Source organism: Plecotus auritus (assembly GCF_963455305.1).
Source record: "Plecotus auritus genome assembly, chromosome: X".
Classification (NCBI taxonomy): Eukaryota; Metazoa; Chordata; class Mammalia; order Chiroptera; family Vespertilionidae; genus Plecotus; species Plecotus auritus.
This window is the reverse complement of record NC_137784.1, coordinates 32,617,733-32,634,291: the sequence shown is the minus strand read 5'-3', so window position 1 is coordinate 32,634,291 and position 16,559 is coordinate 32,617,733. Positions and strand designations below refer to the sequence as shown.

Sequence of the window (16,559 nt, the reverse complement as noted above, 5' to 3'; positions counted from 1 at the left end):
ATATTTGAAATACTAATGTTTGTGGCATTATCTTTAAAATTTTATGTTTTTAAAGATTTTTAAATTGATTTTTAGAGAGATAGAAAGGGAGAGGGAGAGAAACATTGATGTCAGAGCAAAACATCCCCTCCTGGGGATTGAGCCTGCAACCTGGCCATGTGCTCTGACCAGGAATCGAACTGGTAACCTTTTGGTGCATGGGATGATGCTCAAGCAACTGAGTCACAGCGGCCAGGACTCAAGTTTTTATATGATTTTTATTTGGTGTTTTGTGTTTTTTTTGTTACTTTTTAAATGTTTTCTATTATCAATTGTCTTTATCAGGTAGAGATAATTTTAACATCCATTTGAAATATACACTGAGTGGCCAGATTATTATGACCACCCGACATTTGTAGGCAAATTAGCCATACACTGCATCATATGGGATATGGAAGCCGAAGGCCTGTTCGAACACCTTTGCTGTCTGCAGTTATCAAGATAAAATGTCTCCAATTTGCACAGGAACACAAGGATTGGACAGTCGAGCATTGGAAAAAAGTCATGTGGTCTGATAAATCACGTTTCTAGTTGCATCATGCAGATGGCAGAGTGAGAATTTCGCGGAAACAGCATGAAAGCATGCACCCCACATGCATGAGTACAACCCTTCAAGCTGGTGGGGGCAGTGTTATGGTTTGGGGCATGTTTTCCTGGCATGATTTGAGCCCTTTAATTCATGTGGAACAAAGTCTGAATAGCACAACATACCTAAGTATCGTTGCTGATCAAGTTCATCCTATCATGTTGATGGAGTATCCCAATGGAGATGGCGTCTTCCAACAAGACAATGCACCATGCCACGGTGCTTGTATTGTGCAGGAGTGGTTTCAAGAACATGAGGGGGACTTTACCTTGCTTAGGTGGCCCCCACAATCACCAGATCTCAATCCAATTGAGCATTTGTGGGACAAAGTCAAAAGAGCCATCAGGCAGCTGGTTCCACAACCATCAAATCTCACAGAACTGGACAGTGCTATTCATCAGGCATGGTGTCAGATTCCTCGCATCACCTTTCAACATCTCATGGAGTCAATGTCAAGAAGAATCGCCGCAGTATTGAAGGCAAAAGGTGGCCCAATGAAGTACTGATGGGGTGGTCATAATAATCTGGCCACTCAGTGTATAATCTTATCACAATATATTCATTCATAATAAACCATGCATGTATTTTATATTGGATTTTATTTTACAGAAACTTCCAGTATCAGAGGAAAATGATTTGCTGTTTATAATAGAAAATCATAATTAATTAGAAACATGCAAGTAAATGTTATGGAAAATGCTGAGTATATTATGATTTATAAATTTCTGAGACTTCCCTGGGTGTCAAATATTTTGAGCCTGGAATATAACACTTAATATCTATCACTACTTTCTTACTTCCTTTAAGACATCCTCAAATGCCACCTTACCACATTCCATATGTACCCATCTCTGCTTGCCTTTCCCCGTAGCACTGAATTCCTGATATATTGTCACTTGTTTACTTTTTAACCATTCCATTCTTCTCATTGCAATGCAAGTTCTAAGAATGTGGATTTTTTACTTTCATTGTTATATCCAAAGTTCTTAGAATAGAGCTTACCATACAGTAGGCACTTTTAAAAAATATTTTTAATGAATGAATAAATTATATATTATGGTATTTAGACTGGATAGAGACAGAAGTGAATCTGGATGTGACCTGGTCAGGGGGGACCCAGGTCCAAGTAGATATTTAGATGAGGTAATAATAAAGGACTGAGATGACTGGAACAATAAAAAATGTGATCAGGACATAGAGTACAGGAGTTTAAATTTTCAGAGATGAAGCAATACTGGTTTACAAGATTTAAGTTATAATCATGGAAATGGGTAAATGATGAAGACTGGTAATAAAGGTATTTGGTGTTGAAGTGATCAAGGCTAGAAATAAGACCTGGATTAATAGGAATAATACACATAGACATTGAAGTTACCAAGCATGATGTCAAGAAAAGATATGGAGAGGAAGTTGATGGCTTCAATGAATGTTGGGATTGGCCTGGAAGTCCTAGGATGGCAGTAACAAGAACTCCCATGTTCGTTGCAGCAATATATATATATATATATATATATATATATATATATATATATATACATACACACACACAAAGTCAAGATAAAGAAATAATCGAAATAATTATAAAGGCAGTGTTTATTAAAATAATTTATTTTCAAAATTTAGCTATCAGCTATTAAAGAAGGAAATTGTGCCATTTGCAACAACATGGTATAATTAGATAACTGTCATCAGAGGAAGTCTTTATATGAAGGTAGAGAAATACTAATAGCTTAAAATTATGATTTGATAAATTTCTACTATATGTTCCAGATTAGGTAATAGGTATTTTGCATCTGTTATCTCAGGAAATCCTTACAACTGTCTAGTGGTATTCAAGAGTTTTCCCTAAACTGCTGGACTGGAATTCAACAGACTTTGCTACATATTGATTAGCTGTTCAGTCATAAATGCTATCAGGAATATGGAGGAAGCAGAAGTGGTAGCCGTAGTTGTTGTAATAGGGGGTTCTCTGGGTGGAGTTCTGTAGTTTTTATCAGGAGATGACATATAGGGAGTATTTATCAAGTATCAGCTTGTTACACTGTATTTGGGCATAGGTATGTGGTGAGTGAGTGGATTTTATGTGGACTTGGACTTTAGAAATTTGAATAGGGCTCTCCAGAACTACAGCAAAAATTGGAGGTGTACATCAGATATTAGGTAGTTGGCAGTTGTATTGACAAGTAGGATGGTTGTGCCAATGTAGACTAAAAGTCAGTGTAGGGGATAAAGTCTGCTATTTGGATAAAGGCATCTACTACCTTAGGGGAGATTTTAAGAGGGAATATGCATGTGTGTGTGGGGGTGGGGGGAGGGAGTGATGATGAAAGGTAGTGGTCAAGTCAGATATGAAATGTAGACACAGAATATATTCCTAAGAACACTGAAGGGCAGAGAGATGAAAAAGTAAACTTTCCGGTTTACCAAATCAAGTTGTATATTTTAAATATATACAAATTTTCATTGTCAATTATACCTCAGTAAAGATGGAAAAAAAGCCAGTCTTCTGTTGCAAATGTTCTTCTATTGGTGGGTATTTTATTTGATGTAGAGTGTTGTGGGTTCAATTTTGTCCCCCCAAAAGATATGATGATATCTTAACCCACAGTACTTTTCAGTGTGACCTTAAGTTCATTGTAGATGTAATTAGTTAATATGAGGTCATACTGGAATATGGCTGGCCATTAATCTAATATAACTGGCATCCTTATAAGAAGAGAGGGACACATAGGGAGAATGTCATGGAATAACAATGGTAGAGATTGCAGTAATGAAGCTGCAAGGCAAGAAATGTAAAAGATTGGTGCCACCATCAGAAGCTAGGAAGAGGCAAGAAAGGATTATACCCAGAGTCTCAGAATTAAGCATGGCTCTACTGACATCTTGATTTTGGACTTCTAGGCTCTAGAGCTGTAATTAAAGTAATTTTTATTGTTTTAAGCCACACAGTTTGTAGCAACTTGTCATGGAAATTCCAGAAAGCTGGTACATCGGATCATTAAAAGTCCCTGAGATTTGGATTCAATTCTTTGAGTGAAGTGGAATGTAAGCTGCAGAGACTATACACTAGGGATGCACTCAGCTGCAAAGCTGGCTTGGAAACCAAGCAACCCATTAACATTGAGCACACGTCTTCTCAGTGCTGCCCTCTGGTGGCTCTGGATCTCAGCTAGATTATATTACACAAACTTTCTGATTTTCTGCCCATATTACATCCTGGGGTTAAATGGTGTAAAAGTTTTAGGGCCTGATGACTTTTATAAATAGTGCCTTCTCCATTTTTCCTGGTACTCTGGCTTCTCTCTTTCCCTTCACACTTAAGCTTAATGAAATGATAATTGTTTATACTCACAATCTTGATTCCTCTAACTTCTGTAACTAGCTGGTTGTGGGTCTTTTTTGCTGTTGTTTTTGTTCCCTTGGCAGTGTACCTGGAACCACTCTTGTCCTTCTGATGGCTCTGGCACCTCATAATCCAATGTTGCAATTCCATTAGAACACTGCTCTGTTAGGGAAATGATAAGTGATCTCAAATTAAGGCTTTAGTTGCCCTTAAAGGCTTCTTGTCCATGTTAGCAAGTACCGGGGGTCTTTCCCAGCATCTAGAAGGTTTCAGGAATCTGGAGAAGGTGCTGCATGTAAATTAATAAGGAGACTAGAAATATAATATAAATTTGTAATCCATGGGGGAGCCAGAGTAGGGCTTAGCTTCAGTAACCAAGTTCTATCTCCAGACCCCTTGTTCTTTATAAACACAAATTGCCCTAAAACAAAGCAGATATACATATCAAAGGTAAGGTTTAGTATACAGTAGGCATTGTCAGTTTTGGGGGAACTGCCTATGGATGTTCAGCTGTTTGGCCAGCAGGAGGCAATAACATGTAAATTGAAATGCTCTCAGCTGTCTGGCAGCAAGCAATAATATATGCAGATCTTCAGGTTTGGGGAAATGCCTTTGACCATTCCAGGAGGCAATAATATGAATTAAGCCCTGCTGAATATAGAAGCCCATCAACCTTTTGAGGACTTCTTGCATTTATTATGACATGCTAGAATTAGCCTCCAGCAAGCAAGCATGTTTTATCAGGGCCCAACAGTGTTTCATCCCGCAGGTCTCTTAGAACTGTGACCCTTGAATCTTGCCTCCTAGTTGCTTTTAATGTATAAACTGAACTGTGTTCAGATAACTGAATTGGGACTCCTGATACTAGAATGCAACTAAAAAGGAATAACATCTAAAGAGAACCAGAAAACCTGTATTTCATATGACAGTCAAATTTTGTACCTACACCCATTATTATCAATACTAGAGGCCCAGTGCACGAAATTCATGCACAGGGGAGGTCCCCTCAGCCCAGCCTGCACCCTCTCCAATCCAGGACCCCTTGGGGGATGTCCGACTGCCAGTTTAGGCCCAATCCCGGGGATTGGGCCTAAACCGGAAGTCAGACATCCCTCTCACAATCCTGAACTGCTGGCTCCTAATCGCTCACCTGCCTACCTGCCTGGTTGCCCCAAACTTCTGCTCCCTGCTGGCCTGATTGCCCCTCACTGCCTCTGCATGCCAGCCTAATTGCTCCTAACTGCCCCCCCACTGGCCTAGTTGCCCCTCACTACCCCCCCTGCCAGCCTAATTGCCCCCAACTGCCCCCCTGCTGGCCTGGTCGCCCCCAACTACACCCCCCCCACCAATCTAGTCACCCCTAAGTGCCCCCCACCAACCTGGTCGCCTCTTATTGCCACCCCTGCTGGCCTGGTTGCCCCTAAATGCCCCCCCACTGACCTGGTCACCTCTTACTGCCACCCCTGCTGACCTGGTCGCCCCCAACTGCCCCCTCTGCTGGCCTGGTTGCCCCCAAGTGCCACCCCTGCCGGCCTGGTCGCCCCACACAGCCTGCTTGTTCAGTCGTTTGGTCGTCCCTCACTAACTCCCCTGCCTGCCTGGTTGTAGGCAGCCATCTTGTGAGGGCATGATGGTCAATTTGCATATTGCCTCTTCATTATATAGGATATTTTCTTTCAATGGCAGTTATGGGTGAATCTATATGTACCACTTAGCCCATCACACTAAGACTCGGCAACACCATTTTGATAACCAGTGTACTTTCACTGGATATGATTAATCACATTGTCATCTTGACCTTTCATAAAACCACAGAATGTGAGATCATGTAATGAACCTATAGATCACCTAATTCCATTCTTTTTATTTTATTTTATTTTATTTTATTTTTTGTTCATAGGTTTTTTTATTAAGGTATTATATGTGTACATATCTTACCATTGCCCCCCCCCCACCCCACTCCCATACGTGCCTCACCCCCCAATGTTTTGCATCCGTTGGTTACTCTTATATACATGCATATAAGTCCTTCAGTTGATCTCTTATTTCCCCCACCTCTCCCTAACCTTACTGCTGTAATTTGACAGTCTGTTTGATGCTTTACTGCCTCTGTATCTATCTTTTTGTTCATCAGTTTATAATGTTTTTCATTATCCCCAAATGAGTGAGATCATGTGGTATTTTTCTTTCATTGACTGGCTTATTTCACTTAGCATAATGTTCTCTAATACCATCCAGGTGCCTACAAATGGTAGTAATTCCTTCTTTTTATGGCAGCATAGTATTCCATTGTGTAGATGTACCATAGTTTTCTGATCCAGTCATCTGCTGACGGGCACTTAGGCTGTTTCCAAATCTTAGCTACGGTAAATTGTGCTGCTATGAACATAGGGGTGCATATATCCTTTCTGATTGGTGTTTCTAGTTTCTTAGGATATATTCCCAGGAGTGGGATTACTGGGTCAAATGGGAGTTCCATTTTCAGTTTTTTGAGGAAACTCCATACTGTTCTCCACAGTGGCTGCACCAGTCTGTATTCCTACCAGCAGTGCACGAGGGTTCCTTTTTCTCCACATCCTCGCCAACACTTGTCGTTTGTTGATTTGTTCATATAGCCATTCTGACAGGTGTGAGATGGTATCGCATTGTCGTTTTGATTTGCATCTCTTGGATAATTAGTGACTTTGAGCATGTTTTCATGTGTCTCTTGGCCCTCCTTCTGTCTTCTTTCGAAAAGATTCTATTTAGGTCTGTTGCCCATTTTTTTATTGGATCATTTATCTTCCTTTTATTAAGTTGTATAAGCTGCCTGTAGATGTTGGAGATTAAACCTTTATCAGTGATAACATTTGCAAATATGTTCTCCCATACAGTGGGGTTTCTTGTTGTTTTGTTGATGGTTTCTTTTGCTGTGAAAAAGCTTTTTATTTTGATGTAGTCCCATTTGTTTATTTTCTCTTTGGCTTCCATTGCCCTAGGGGCAGTATCAGTGAAAAAGTTCTTTTGGCATATGTCTGAGATTTTGCTGCCTGTGGATTCCTCCAGTATTTTTATGGTTTCCCGTCTTATATTTAAGTCCTGTACCCATTTTGAGTTTATTTTTGTGTATGGTGTAAGTTGGTGATCTAGTTTCATTTTTTTGCATGTATCTGTCCAATTTTCCCAACACCATTTATTGAAGAGACTGTCTTGACTCCATTGTATGCTCATGCCTCCTTTGTCAAATATTAATTGCGCATATTGGTTTGGGTCGATATCTGGATTCTCTATTATATTCCATTGATCTATATGTCTGTTCTTGTTCCAGTACCAGGCTGTTTTGAGGACAGTGGCTTCGTAATACAGCTTGAAATCTGGTATTGAGATCCCTCCTACTTTATTCTTCTTTCTCAGGATTGCTGTGGCTCTTTGGGGTCTTTTTTTATTCCAGATGAATTTTTGGAGAGTTCTTTCTAGGTCTGTGAAATATGCTGTTGGTATTTTAATGGGGAGTGCATTGAATCTATAGATTGCTTTGGGTAGTATGGACATTTTAATGATATTGATTCTACCAATCCATGAACATGGTATGTTCTTCCATCTGTTTACATCTTCCTCTATCTCTTTTTTCAGTGTCCTGTAGTTTTCCGCATATAGGTCTTTTACCTCCTTGGTTAGGTTTATTCCTAAGTATCTTAATTTTTTTGGTGCGATGGAAAATGGGATTGCTTTTTTAGTCTCTCTTTCTGTAAGTTCACTGTTGGTGTATAGAAATGCCATAGATTTCTTGGTGTTTTTTTTGTATCCTGCTACATTGCCGAATTCATTTATTAAGTCTATTAGTTTTTTGATGGAGTCTTTCGGATTTTTTATGTACAATATCATGTCATCTGCAAATAAGGACAGCTTTACTTCTTCTTTTCCAATTTGGATGCCTTTTATTTCTTCTTCTTGTCTAATTGCAGTGACTAATACTTCCAGTACTATGTCAAACAGGAGTGGTGAGAGTGGGCATCCCTGTCTTGTTCCTGTTCTTAGGGGAAATGGTTTTAGTTTTTGCCCATTGAGTATGATGTTAGCTGTGGGTTTATCATATATAGCTTTTATTATGTTGAGGTATGATCCTTCTATTCCCACCTTGTTGAGAGTTTTTTTCAAGAAAGGGTGTTGGATTTTGTCTAATGCTTTTTCTGCATCAATTGATATGACTATGTGATTTTTATCTCTCATTTTGTTTATGTGATGTATCACATTTATTGATTTTCGGATATTGAACCATTCTTGCATTCCTGGGATAAACCCTACTTGGTCATGGTGTATGATCTTTCTGATGTACTGCTGGATCCGATTTGCTAGAATTTTGTTGAGGATTTTGGCATCTACATTCATGAGGGATATTGACCTGTAATTCTCCTTTATTGTGTTGTCTTTATCTGGTTTTGGTATTAGGGTGATGCTGGCTTCATAGAAGGAGCTTGGAAGTGTTCCTTCCTCTTGAATTTTTTGGAATAGTCTGAGGAGGATAGGTTTTAGTTCTTCCTTGAATGTTTGGTAAAACTCTCCTCTGAAGCCGTTTGGCCCGGTCTTTTGTTTGCCGGAAGCTCTTTGATGACTGCTTCAATTTCTTCCATAGTTACTGGCATGTTGAGCTGTTTAGATTCTTCCTGATTGAGTTTTGGAAGGTTATATTTTTCTAGGAATATGTCCATTTCCTCCAGGTTGTCCAGTTTGTTGGAATAGAGTTGTTCGTAGTATTTTTTAACAATCCTTTGTATTTCGGCGGGATCTGTTGTTATTTCACCTCTTTCATTTCTGATTTTGTTTATTTGGGTCCTCTCTCTTTGCTTCTTGGTGAGCCTGGCTAGAGGTTCATCAATCTTGTTTATCCTTTCAAAGAACCAGCTCTTGGTTTTGTTGATCTTTTGTATTGTTTCTTTGGTCTCTATGTCGTTTATCTGTGCTCTGATCTTTATTATTTCCTTCCTTCTGCTTACACTGAGCTTTTCTTGTTGCTCTTTTTCTAACTCTTTGAGTTGTTGGGTTAGGTAATTTATTACCCCTGTTTCTTGTGTTTTGCAGTAGGCTTGTAGAGCTATGAACTTCCCTCTCAAGACTGCTTTCGCTGTGTCCCATAGATTTTGGATTGTAGTGTTTTCATTGTCATTTGTTGTCATGATGTTTTTTATTTCTTCTTTGATCTCTCTGGTAACCCAGTCATGGTTTAATAGCATGCTGTTAAATCTCCATGTGTTTGATTTCTTTGGGTTGTTTTTATTGTAGTTGATTTCCAGTTTTATGCCACTGTGGTCTGAGAAGATGCTTGATATGATTTCTATCTTCTTGAATTTGAAGAGACTTTGCCTATGTCCCAACATATGGTCTATCTTTGAAAATGACCCATGTGCACTTGAGAAGAATGTATATTCTGTGGCTTTGGGGTGAAATGTTCTGAAGATGTCAATTAATTCCATCTGGTCTAGTGAGTCATTTAGGATTGATGTTTCTTTGCTGATGTTTTGTTTAGAGGATTTGTCCAATGGTGATAGTGGGGTATTAAAGTCTCCTACTATGATTGTATTGCTGTCAATCTCTCCCTTGATATCCTCCAGGAGTTTTTTTATGTATTTGGGTGCTCCTGTATTGGGTGCATATATGTTTACCAGAGTTATTTCTTCTTGTTGGATTGCTCCCTTTAGTATTATGAAATGGCCTTCCTTATCTCTTGTTATGTCCTTCAGTTTGAGATCTAATGTGTCAGAAATAAGTATTGCTACCCCAGCTTTTTTTTCAGTTCCATTTGCCTGGAAAACCTTTTTCCATCCCTTCACCCTCAGTCTGTGTGCGTCTTTTTTTCTGAGGTGGGTTTCTTGTAGACAGCAGATATATGGGTCGTGCTTTCTTATCCAATCCGTTACCCTATGTCTTTTGATTGGGGCATTTAATCCATTTACATGTAAAGTTATTATTGATAGGTACTTATTTGTCACCATTCCTATTCTTTACCCCTGTGTTACTTCTTCACTTCCTGTTTCTTTCTTTCTTTCTTTTTTTTTTTTTTTTTACAGCAGACCCTTTAGCATTTCTTGCATTACTGGTTTGGTGCTAATAAATTCCCTTAGTCCTTTTTTGTCTGTGAAGCTCCTGATTTCACCTTCAATTTTGATTGACAGCCTTGCTGGGTACAGTATTCTTGGATTCAGACCCTTCCTTTGCATGACTTTGTATATTTCATTCCATTCCCTTCTGGCCTGATGAGTTTCTGTTGAGAAATCAGTTGCTAGTCTGATGGGGGTTCCTTTGTATGTAACTTTCTGTCTCTCTCTTGCTGCTTTTAAGATTCTTACTTTGTCATTGGTGTTTGCCAATTTAATTATAATGTGCCTTGCCGTTGGTCTTTTGGGGTTCATTTTGCTTGGGACTCTGTGAGATTCTTGGATTTGTGTGGGTTTTTTCTTCCCTATATCAGGGAAATTTTCTGTCATTATTTCTTCAAAGAGGTTTTCTATTCCTTGCTCAGCTTCCTTTCCTTCTGGGACCCCTATTATGCGGATGTTGTTTTGTTTCGTGTTGTCCCAAAGTTCCCTTAGACTCTCCTCCTGCCTTTTAATTTTTTTTTCTAGAAGTTGCTCTACTTGGGTATTTTTTTCCATCTTGTCTTCTAGCTCACTGATGCGGTCCTCTGCTTCTTCTAGTCTACTCTTGATGCTTTCTATTGAGTTCTTTACGGCAGCGATGTCATTTTTCATTTCTTCTTGGTTCATCTTCATTTCCTCTTGGTTCATGCTCATATTGTCGAATTTGTCTTCCATTCTTTTTAGCCACCTTATGACCATTTCTCTGAATTCTTTTTCTGGAAGGTTGCTTGCCTCCATTTCGTTTACTTCCTTTTCTGGTGATGCCTGCTTTTCTTTCATATGCGGGCTGCTTCTTTGTCTCCCCATGGTCTCTCTTCTCTGGGTGTCTGGTTATGTAGTTCTCTCTCTCTTGGGTTGATTTAAAGGCACAAACTACAGCACTACCAGGTACAACTCACAAGGCACTGAACAGGAATGTATTCACGATATTAATAACCTCCAATATAGGTGACCACCAGAGAAAGGCAAATTAGGTGATAGGAGAGAAAGAAGAAGAGGAAAAAGAAAGAAAGAAAGAAAGAAAGAAAGAAAGAAAGAAAGAAAGAAAGAAAGAAAGAAAAGAAAAAAGGAGTGTGAAAATGAAATTGGGAAAAGGGAAAGTAAAGAAAAAAAAAGTAAGAGAGACAAGAAAGTGACTAAGAGAGAAAGGGGAACAGACGATATATATTGGGGATAAAACTCCAATAGAACAATCACTAATCCCAGCAAATGCCAGCAACAAGTGCCTGGGGATTAGTACAAACTACAACACCAACTAATATGAAGTGAGGCAAGGGAAAGCTGAAGCATGAAACAAACAAAAAAATAAACAAAAGAAGAATAAGCAGAACAATCTCACAAAAAAGCATAAAAATTCGATATAATCTACATTCAAGCAAACAACAACAAAAGGACAGAGAGAAGGACAAGTTTATGGATAGCTCAGACAGCGAAGGGAGAGGTGTATGTGGACTTGGAGCAGGGAATTGGAGATTAGATATGTAAGTAGGGTGAAATTTTAACAAGGGGTAAACAGAAAGAATAGGGAAAATCTAAAGCAGTAAAAGGGTAAGATAAACAGGACACTGAAAAGGGGGAGGTTAGGAAGATAGTGATGGCCTAAAGGTAGAGTTGAGATAGAGTAAAACGATGCTAAAGGAAAGATAAAAATAGAATGTAGAACCCTAATCCCAAAATAAAATGAAGAGAAAATAAAATGACACTTAAAAAAAAAAAAGATAAAATAGCTGTAGTAATAATACGGATTGAAAATAAAAATGTAATAATTAAAAAGGTAAAATCAAGTGATGAAAAAAGAAAAAAAAAGGTTCTTGATTAAAAGATGCAAAAAATGAAAATAAAAGAAAATAAAAGAAATAAAAAAATAAAAGGTAAAAATAAGATGTGAAGTAGTGAAGGTCATTCACTTCCTCTGTTTTTCTGTTTGGCAAACCTGTTTCTCAGTCCAGACAGTATTGCAGTTCCCTGCGGTCCACTGCTCTTCAGTGTTGTAAGCCAGTCCTGATTTTAAGCAGGCGGTGTGTCTTAATTTCTCATATTCCTTTATTTTTGATTACACAAGAGTCAATTTGTGATTCAGCCCCTGGGTGGCAGTGTTTCTGGATTGACTTCCGGGTCTATCTATGGCCTCTCTAGGCAGTGTTAGAGCCTTCTTTCCCTGTGGCACTCACTACCGGTTTGTGGGAGTTGGCTGCCTCAGAGCTGACTCTCCGATGGTCACTCCCTGCTCCGATCCCCAGGTTCCAGAAAAACAACTTTCCCCTGCAGTCTCCCAGGGTGTCCCCAACTGGGTGATCCTATGTATTGGGCTTAGTAATCAGAAGCAAGAATTTCAAGAGGAAAAGCCCAGTTGTGCGAATTCCGGGACTGCACGTAAGCCCAGGCACCCAGGGAACGCAGGGGCTGCGTGTAAGACTGGACTGCCTGAAATTCTTAGGGTGTCCCTGCACGTCAGATCAAAATGGGTTGCTTTTTAGAGTGCCCTTCTCTTAGCAGCTCTGAGGACCCCTTTCCACAATCACAGATCACGCCAGCCCCTACAGCCACGGATTTTTCTAGGCACAGGCTTCCCTGGCCCTCCAGCTCCCGCAAAACGCGCGTTCCTCTCTCCCGCCAGGACCAGAGACCTCACCTTATCCCAGGCGAAATCTGACCTTTCCGTGGTCGAGTGTAGAGCTCCTCTGAACCCGTGTGTTTGCGCCAATTGGGGAGCGTTGTTCTGGGGCTCGCAGTCGTTCCTTGGGTGCCGCAGTTGTGGATTCTCAGGCTTCCGATAAGCTCCACTTTCCGGATCAAGATGGCGCAGACTCCACGTCCAAGCCTGCAGCTCCGGGAGGGGACCCAGCCACAGTTGGTGCTGCCAGGTCAGGGGAACCCCGTTTAGCAGTCCCCCACCTCCTTCTGGAATTCAGCTGTCTCCCAACCAGCCAACAAGCACTCCTTGTGCGACCCTCAGCTGTTCTTTCTTTCTGCTCCGGGACAAGGCTCGGAACACGTCTGTCTATTCCGCCGCCATTATTCCCTCCCCCACCTAATTCCATTCTTGCATTTAATTTTTTCTTGTGGATATAATTCCTGTTTTGTTTGTTTGGGTGTTTTTCTTTTTACATTTTTTTTTCAATTACAGTTTACATTCAATATTAGTTTGTATTAGTTTCAGGTGTATAGGTTAGTTCACTCCTTTATTTTAAAACTAGTGGCCCGGTGCATGAAATTTGTGCACATTAAAAGGGGATTAATTAGAGGAAATATTTTAATATTGTTATTTGCCCTTTCTGTATAAGTGTCAGAGATTAAAGAAAATTAGTAAAATGTATATGAAAATTGTTGTAGAGCGAACGCGAGTAAAGACCACTGGAGTCCAGACCAAATTAAAATTTAGGGAGCCTTTATTGCCGGCCGGCGACTGTCCCCTCTCCACTCAGGGAGATCAGAGAGCAGCCCCGACCCTTTGTGTCTGACCGTATTTAAACCCATTCACTACAGTTTTTTTTTCTTTTTCAGAGCAAACAGTCTAAAACAATTTAAAACAAGCAGTTTTCCTTAATTAAAGAGCCAGCCCTATGTGTGCTTAGTGGTTATCTCGCTGCTGGCCTTGAAAACAACTCAGTTCTATCCAATTAAAAATGCATCTTGCCTAGCATTGGGAGTATGAGCATCTCTAGTCTCTGGCCTACAAGGTCAGACAGCTAAGTTTATCTTCCTCGTTATTCAAGCAGGCTAGAAAGCAAAGTTATTTTTTAGAATAAGAGTTCGTCTAAAAAACAGCAGAGAATTCCAAACAGTAGTTTTACAATATAGGGGTTAGCCTTCTCACTAGGAGGAAGCATGCTCAAAAATTCCCACTCTCTAACATTCCCCACTGGTTTTATGGGAGAATCAAATCATTGTTTCTTCATCATCCGTGCAGACATGATGATAGTGAGTACGCAGGACCATCAGCTTTTCTGCCTGTATCCGCCTCTGTACATAGTTGGTGAGGCTATTTATAAGAAAGGGCCCCAATGTTGCTGCTATTAGCAATAAGATCAAAGGTCCTGCTAGAGATGTTAGGAGTGTTGTTAGCCATGGGGACCAAGAGAATAGATTTTCGTACCAGTTTCCCTCAGTCCTTTGCCTTTCCTCTCTCTCTTGGAGTCTTTTTCTGAGTTGACTTAGGCTTTCCCTGATGACCCCGGAATGGTTGGTATAAAAACAGCAAGTTTCTCCTAAGGCCATACAGAGTCCTCCTTGCTTCATGAATAATAAGTCTAAACCTCTTCTATTTTGTAAGACTACCTCTGCTAATGAACTGAGGGAATCCTCTAGGCGGTTTACATTCTCCTCTAGGGTGCTTAAGTCTAAATCTACTTGGCTGCTAAGTTCCTTAAAGTTTTTGTCCCCCGAGACCAGTGCTGCAGTACCTATTGCAGCTGATCCGGCTATTCCCAGACCGACAAGCAGGGGGACAATTACCGGGGCTCTACGAAACCGCCCAGGGGCTAGCCCCAGGTGCTCGCGCCCTCCCTCCCCAGAATAGTAATATACCTGGGGTAGGATATGAGCTAAGATGCATAGGGAAGGCTTGTGTGGGTGCATCAGTGTCAGAGGAGAGACACAAGGGGTGATTCCTGTGGTGCACGCGAACCAGGTACCTTCAGGGGCCACCAAGTACCGGTCTGTCTCCTCTTCGTTGTCCTGACCAAACCTCAATACTGAAGAACAGGATTCACCGTAGGGGGATTTTGATAAATCAAACTCTGAGGACATAACACAAGTTCCTTGTCCCTGGAAATCCCCAAGGGTTAATTTTGGGGTTTTCCCCCACCTGCACACTTCTTGTGGGGGGTTTGTAATTGAAACATTTCTAATGTCTGATGAATCTGAACCAACAGTAGCATTTGCCCCTATTCCAATGTAGTAGGGGGGTTCTGGGTTTAAACATAACCAACAGTCTCTGGTAGCATCTGGGGAAGTCTGATTTAAAAAGTTAAAAACCGCATCCAGAGTGTCCAGTATATGTCTCCGACCTGGTTTGGTAGTATGAGACTTAGGAACAAGGGCCACCGTCACCTTGGTCAGAGAAGTTAATTCAGTATTATTCCGGGGGGGAGGTGGTGGTGTGGGACGGGGCCTGAGTGGCTGTACTGGAGGCAGCCCCTGGTCTAAGGGTCTTAAAGGCCCGATGGGGTTTTTCCTTTGGGCCTGCTGGGTTCTCTGGAGGGTGAAGAGGACCCCGGGATCTCTCCCAGTTACATACAGTCTCAGTCCCCATGTTTTTCCTGTATCCCAGTATTTCTCCCACCAGTTTTGGGGTGTGATAACAACGGGATTACAGTCTCCTACCATACAGTTATTGGAAGGGGCCCCTGGGCGGACTATTCTCTTGAACTGGATGGAGGGATCTCTGTTAGTCCATAGTGCCATAGTCTCACAACCCCATTGGGCACAATAATAGTCCCCGTCAGTTCCACATTCAGGGCTACCTTCCGCTGGGCAGACATAATGTTGAGTTCGCCAAAGTCCTCGTTCTAAGTGGAGGCTACCACACCCATAACCCGTCCCTACATGATATGCCCCATGGGCTACTGGGGAAATATAGTGGGCATTGCTTTCTGGCGGTTTTCTCCAAGCTTCCCCAAATAATTGACATAAGTCAGTCTCTATGAAGGGGGGCCCTGGGGTCGTGGTATGACCTATAACAGTCCCATCCACAGTCCGGGTCAGTTCCCATGTGTAATTAGCCCTCAGGTGGGGATTACTCGCCGTGACGGGCCACAGGCACATCAGGATCAGGAGGACTGCCTTCGGAGTCGGATTTTCAGGGGGTCTTTGGTGCGATGGATGGTCCATCTCTCCTGCCGGTCCTCTGATTCCGCCTTCTTGATTTGAGTTCGATGTATCCAGTGCTTTTTCCCTGCAACCTTCACCGCTGATGGGGTGCTGAGGACGACAGTGAAGGGTCCAGTCCACCTGGCCTCCAAGGATGATGGCTCGTGCTTCCGTACCCACACTAGGTCTCCTGGTTGAAATGCAGGAGGTGCAGGTGTAGTCCCAGGGGATGGGTCTCGGTGAGCCTCTCGGACCAGCTGGTGGTTAAGTCTGGAACTCAACTGCAAGGCCTGTAGGGACTTTAGGAGGTTGTGATTAGAAAGGGATGCCAACACTTCTTCCCCTAGCTTGGGAAGCAGCGGTGGGGGTCGGCCAAACAGAATCTCAAAGGGGGTAAGGCCCTTTATGTAAGGGGTACAACGGGCCCGGAGAAGGGCAAAAGGAAGGAGGCTTACCCAGTTTTCGCCAGTCTCCAGTTTTAATTTTGTTAAGGTTTCCTTTAGGGTCCGATTCATCCTCTCTACCTGCCCTGAACTCTGAGGTCTATGGATACAGTGTAATTTCCAACTTATGCCTAACATTTTTGCCAATAATTGAGTGATGTGGGCAATGAATGCCGGGCCATTGTTGGACCCCATCGCAACAGGTAGGCCAAACCTGGGGATAA

The 16,559-nt window shown here is 41.4% G+C and overlaps 1 protein-coding gene across 1 annotated transcript; it reads right to left on the bottom strand.

Moving 5' to 3' along the window:
* Window positions 1-13,960: 13,960 nt before the first annotated feature.
* LOC308239584 (endogenous retrovirus group S71 member 1 Env polyprotein-like) lies at window positions 13,961-15,847 on the bottom strand (the record flags this gene model as incomplete). The annotated part of the gene is made up of 1 exon (XM_080652351.1): window positions 13,961-15,847. The coding sequence occupies one exon, from the start codon at window positions 15,845-15,847 to the stop codon at window positions 13,961-13,963; it is 1,887 nt and encodes a 628-aa protein (XP_080508477.1).
* Window positions 15,848-16,559: the final 712 nt, after the last annotated feature.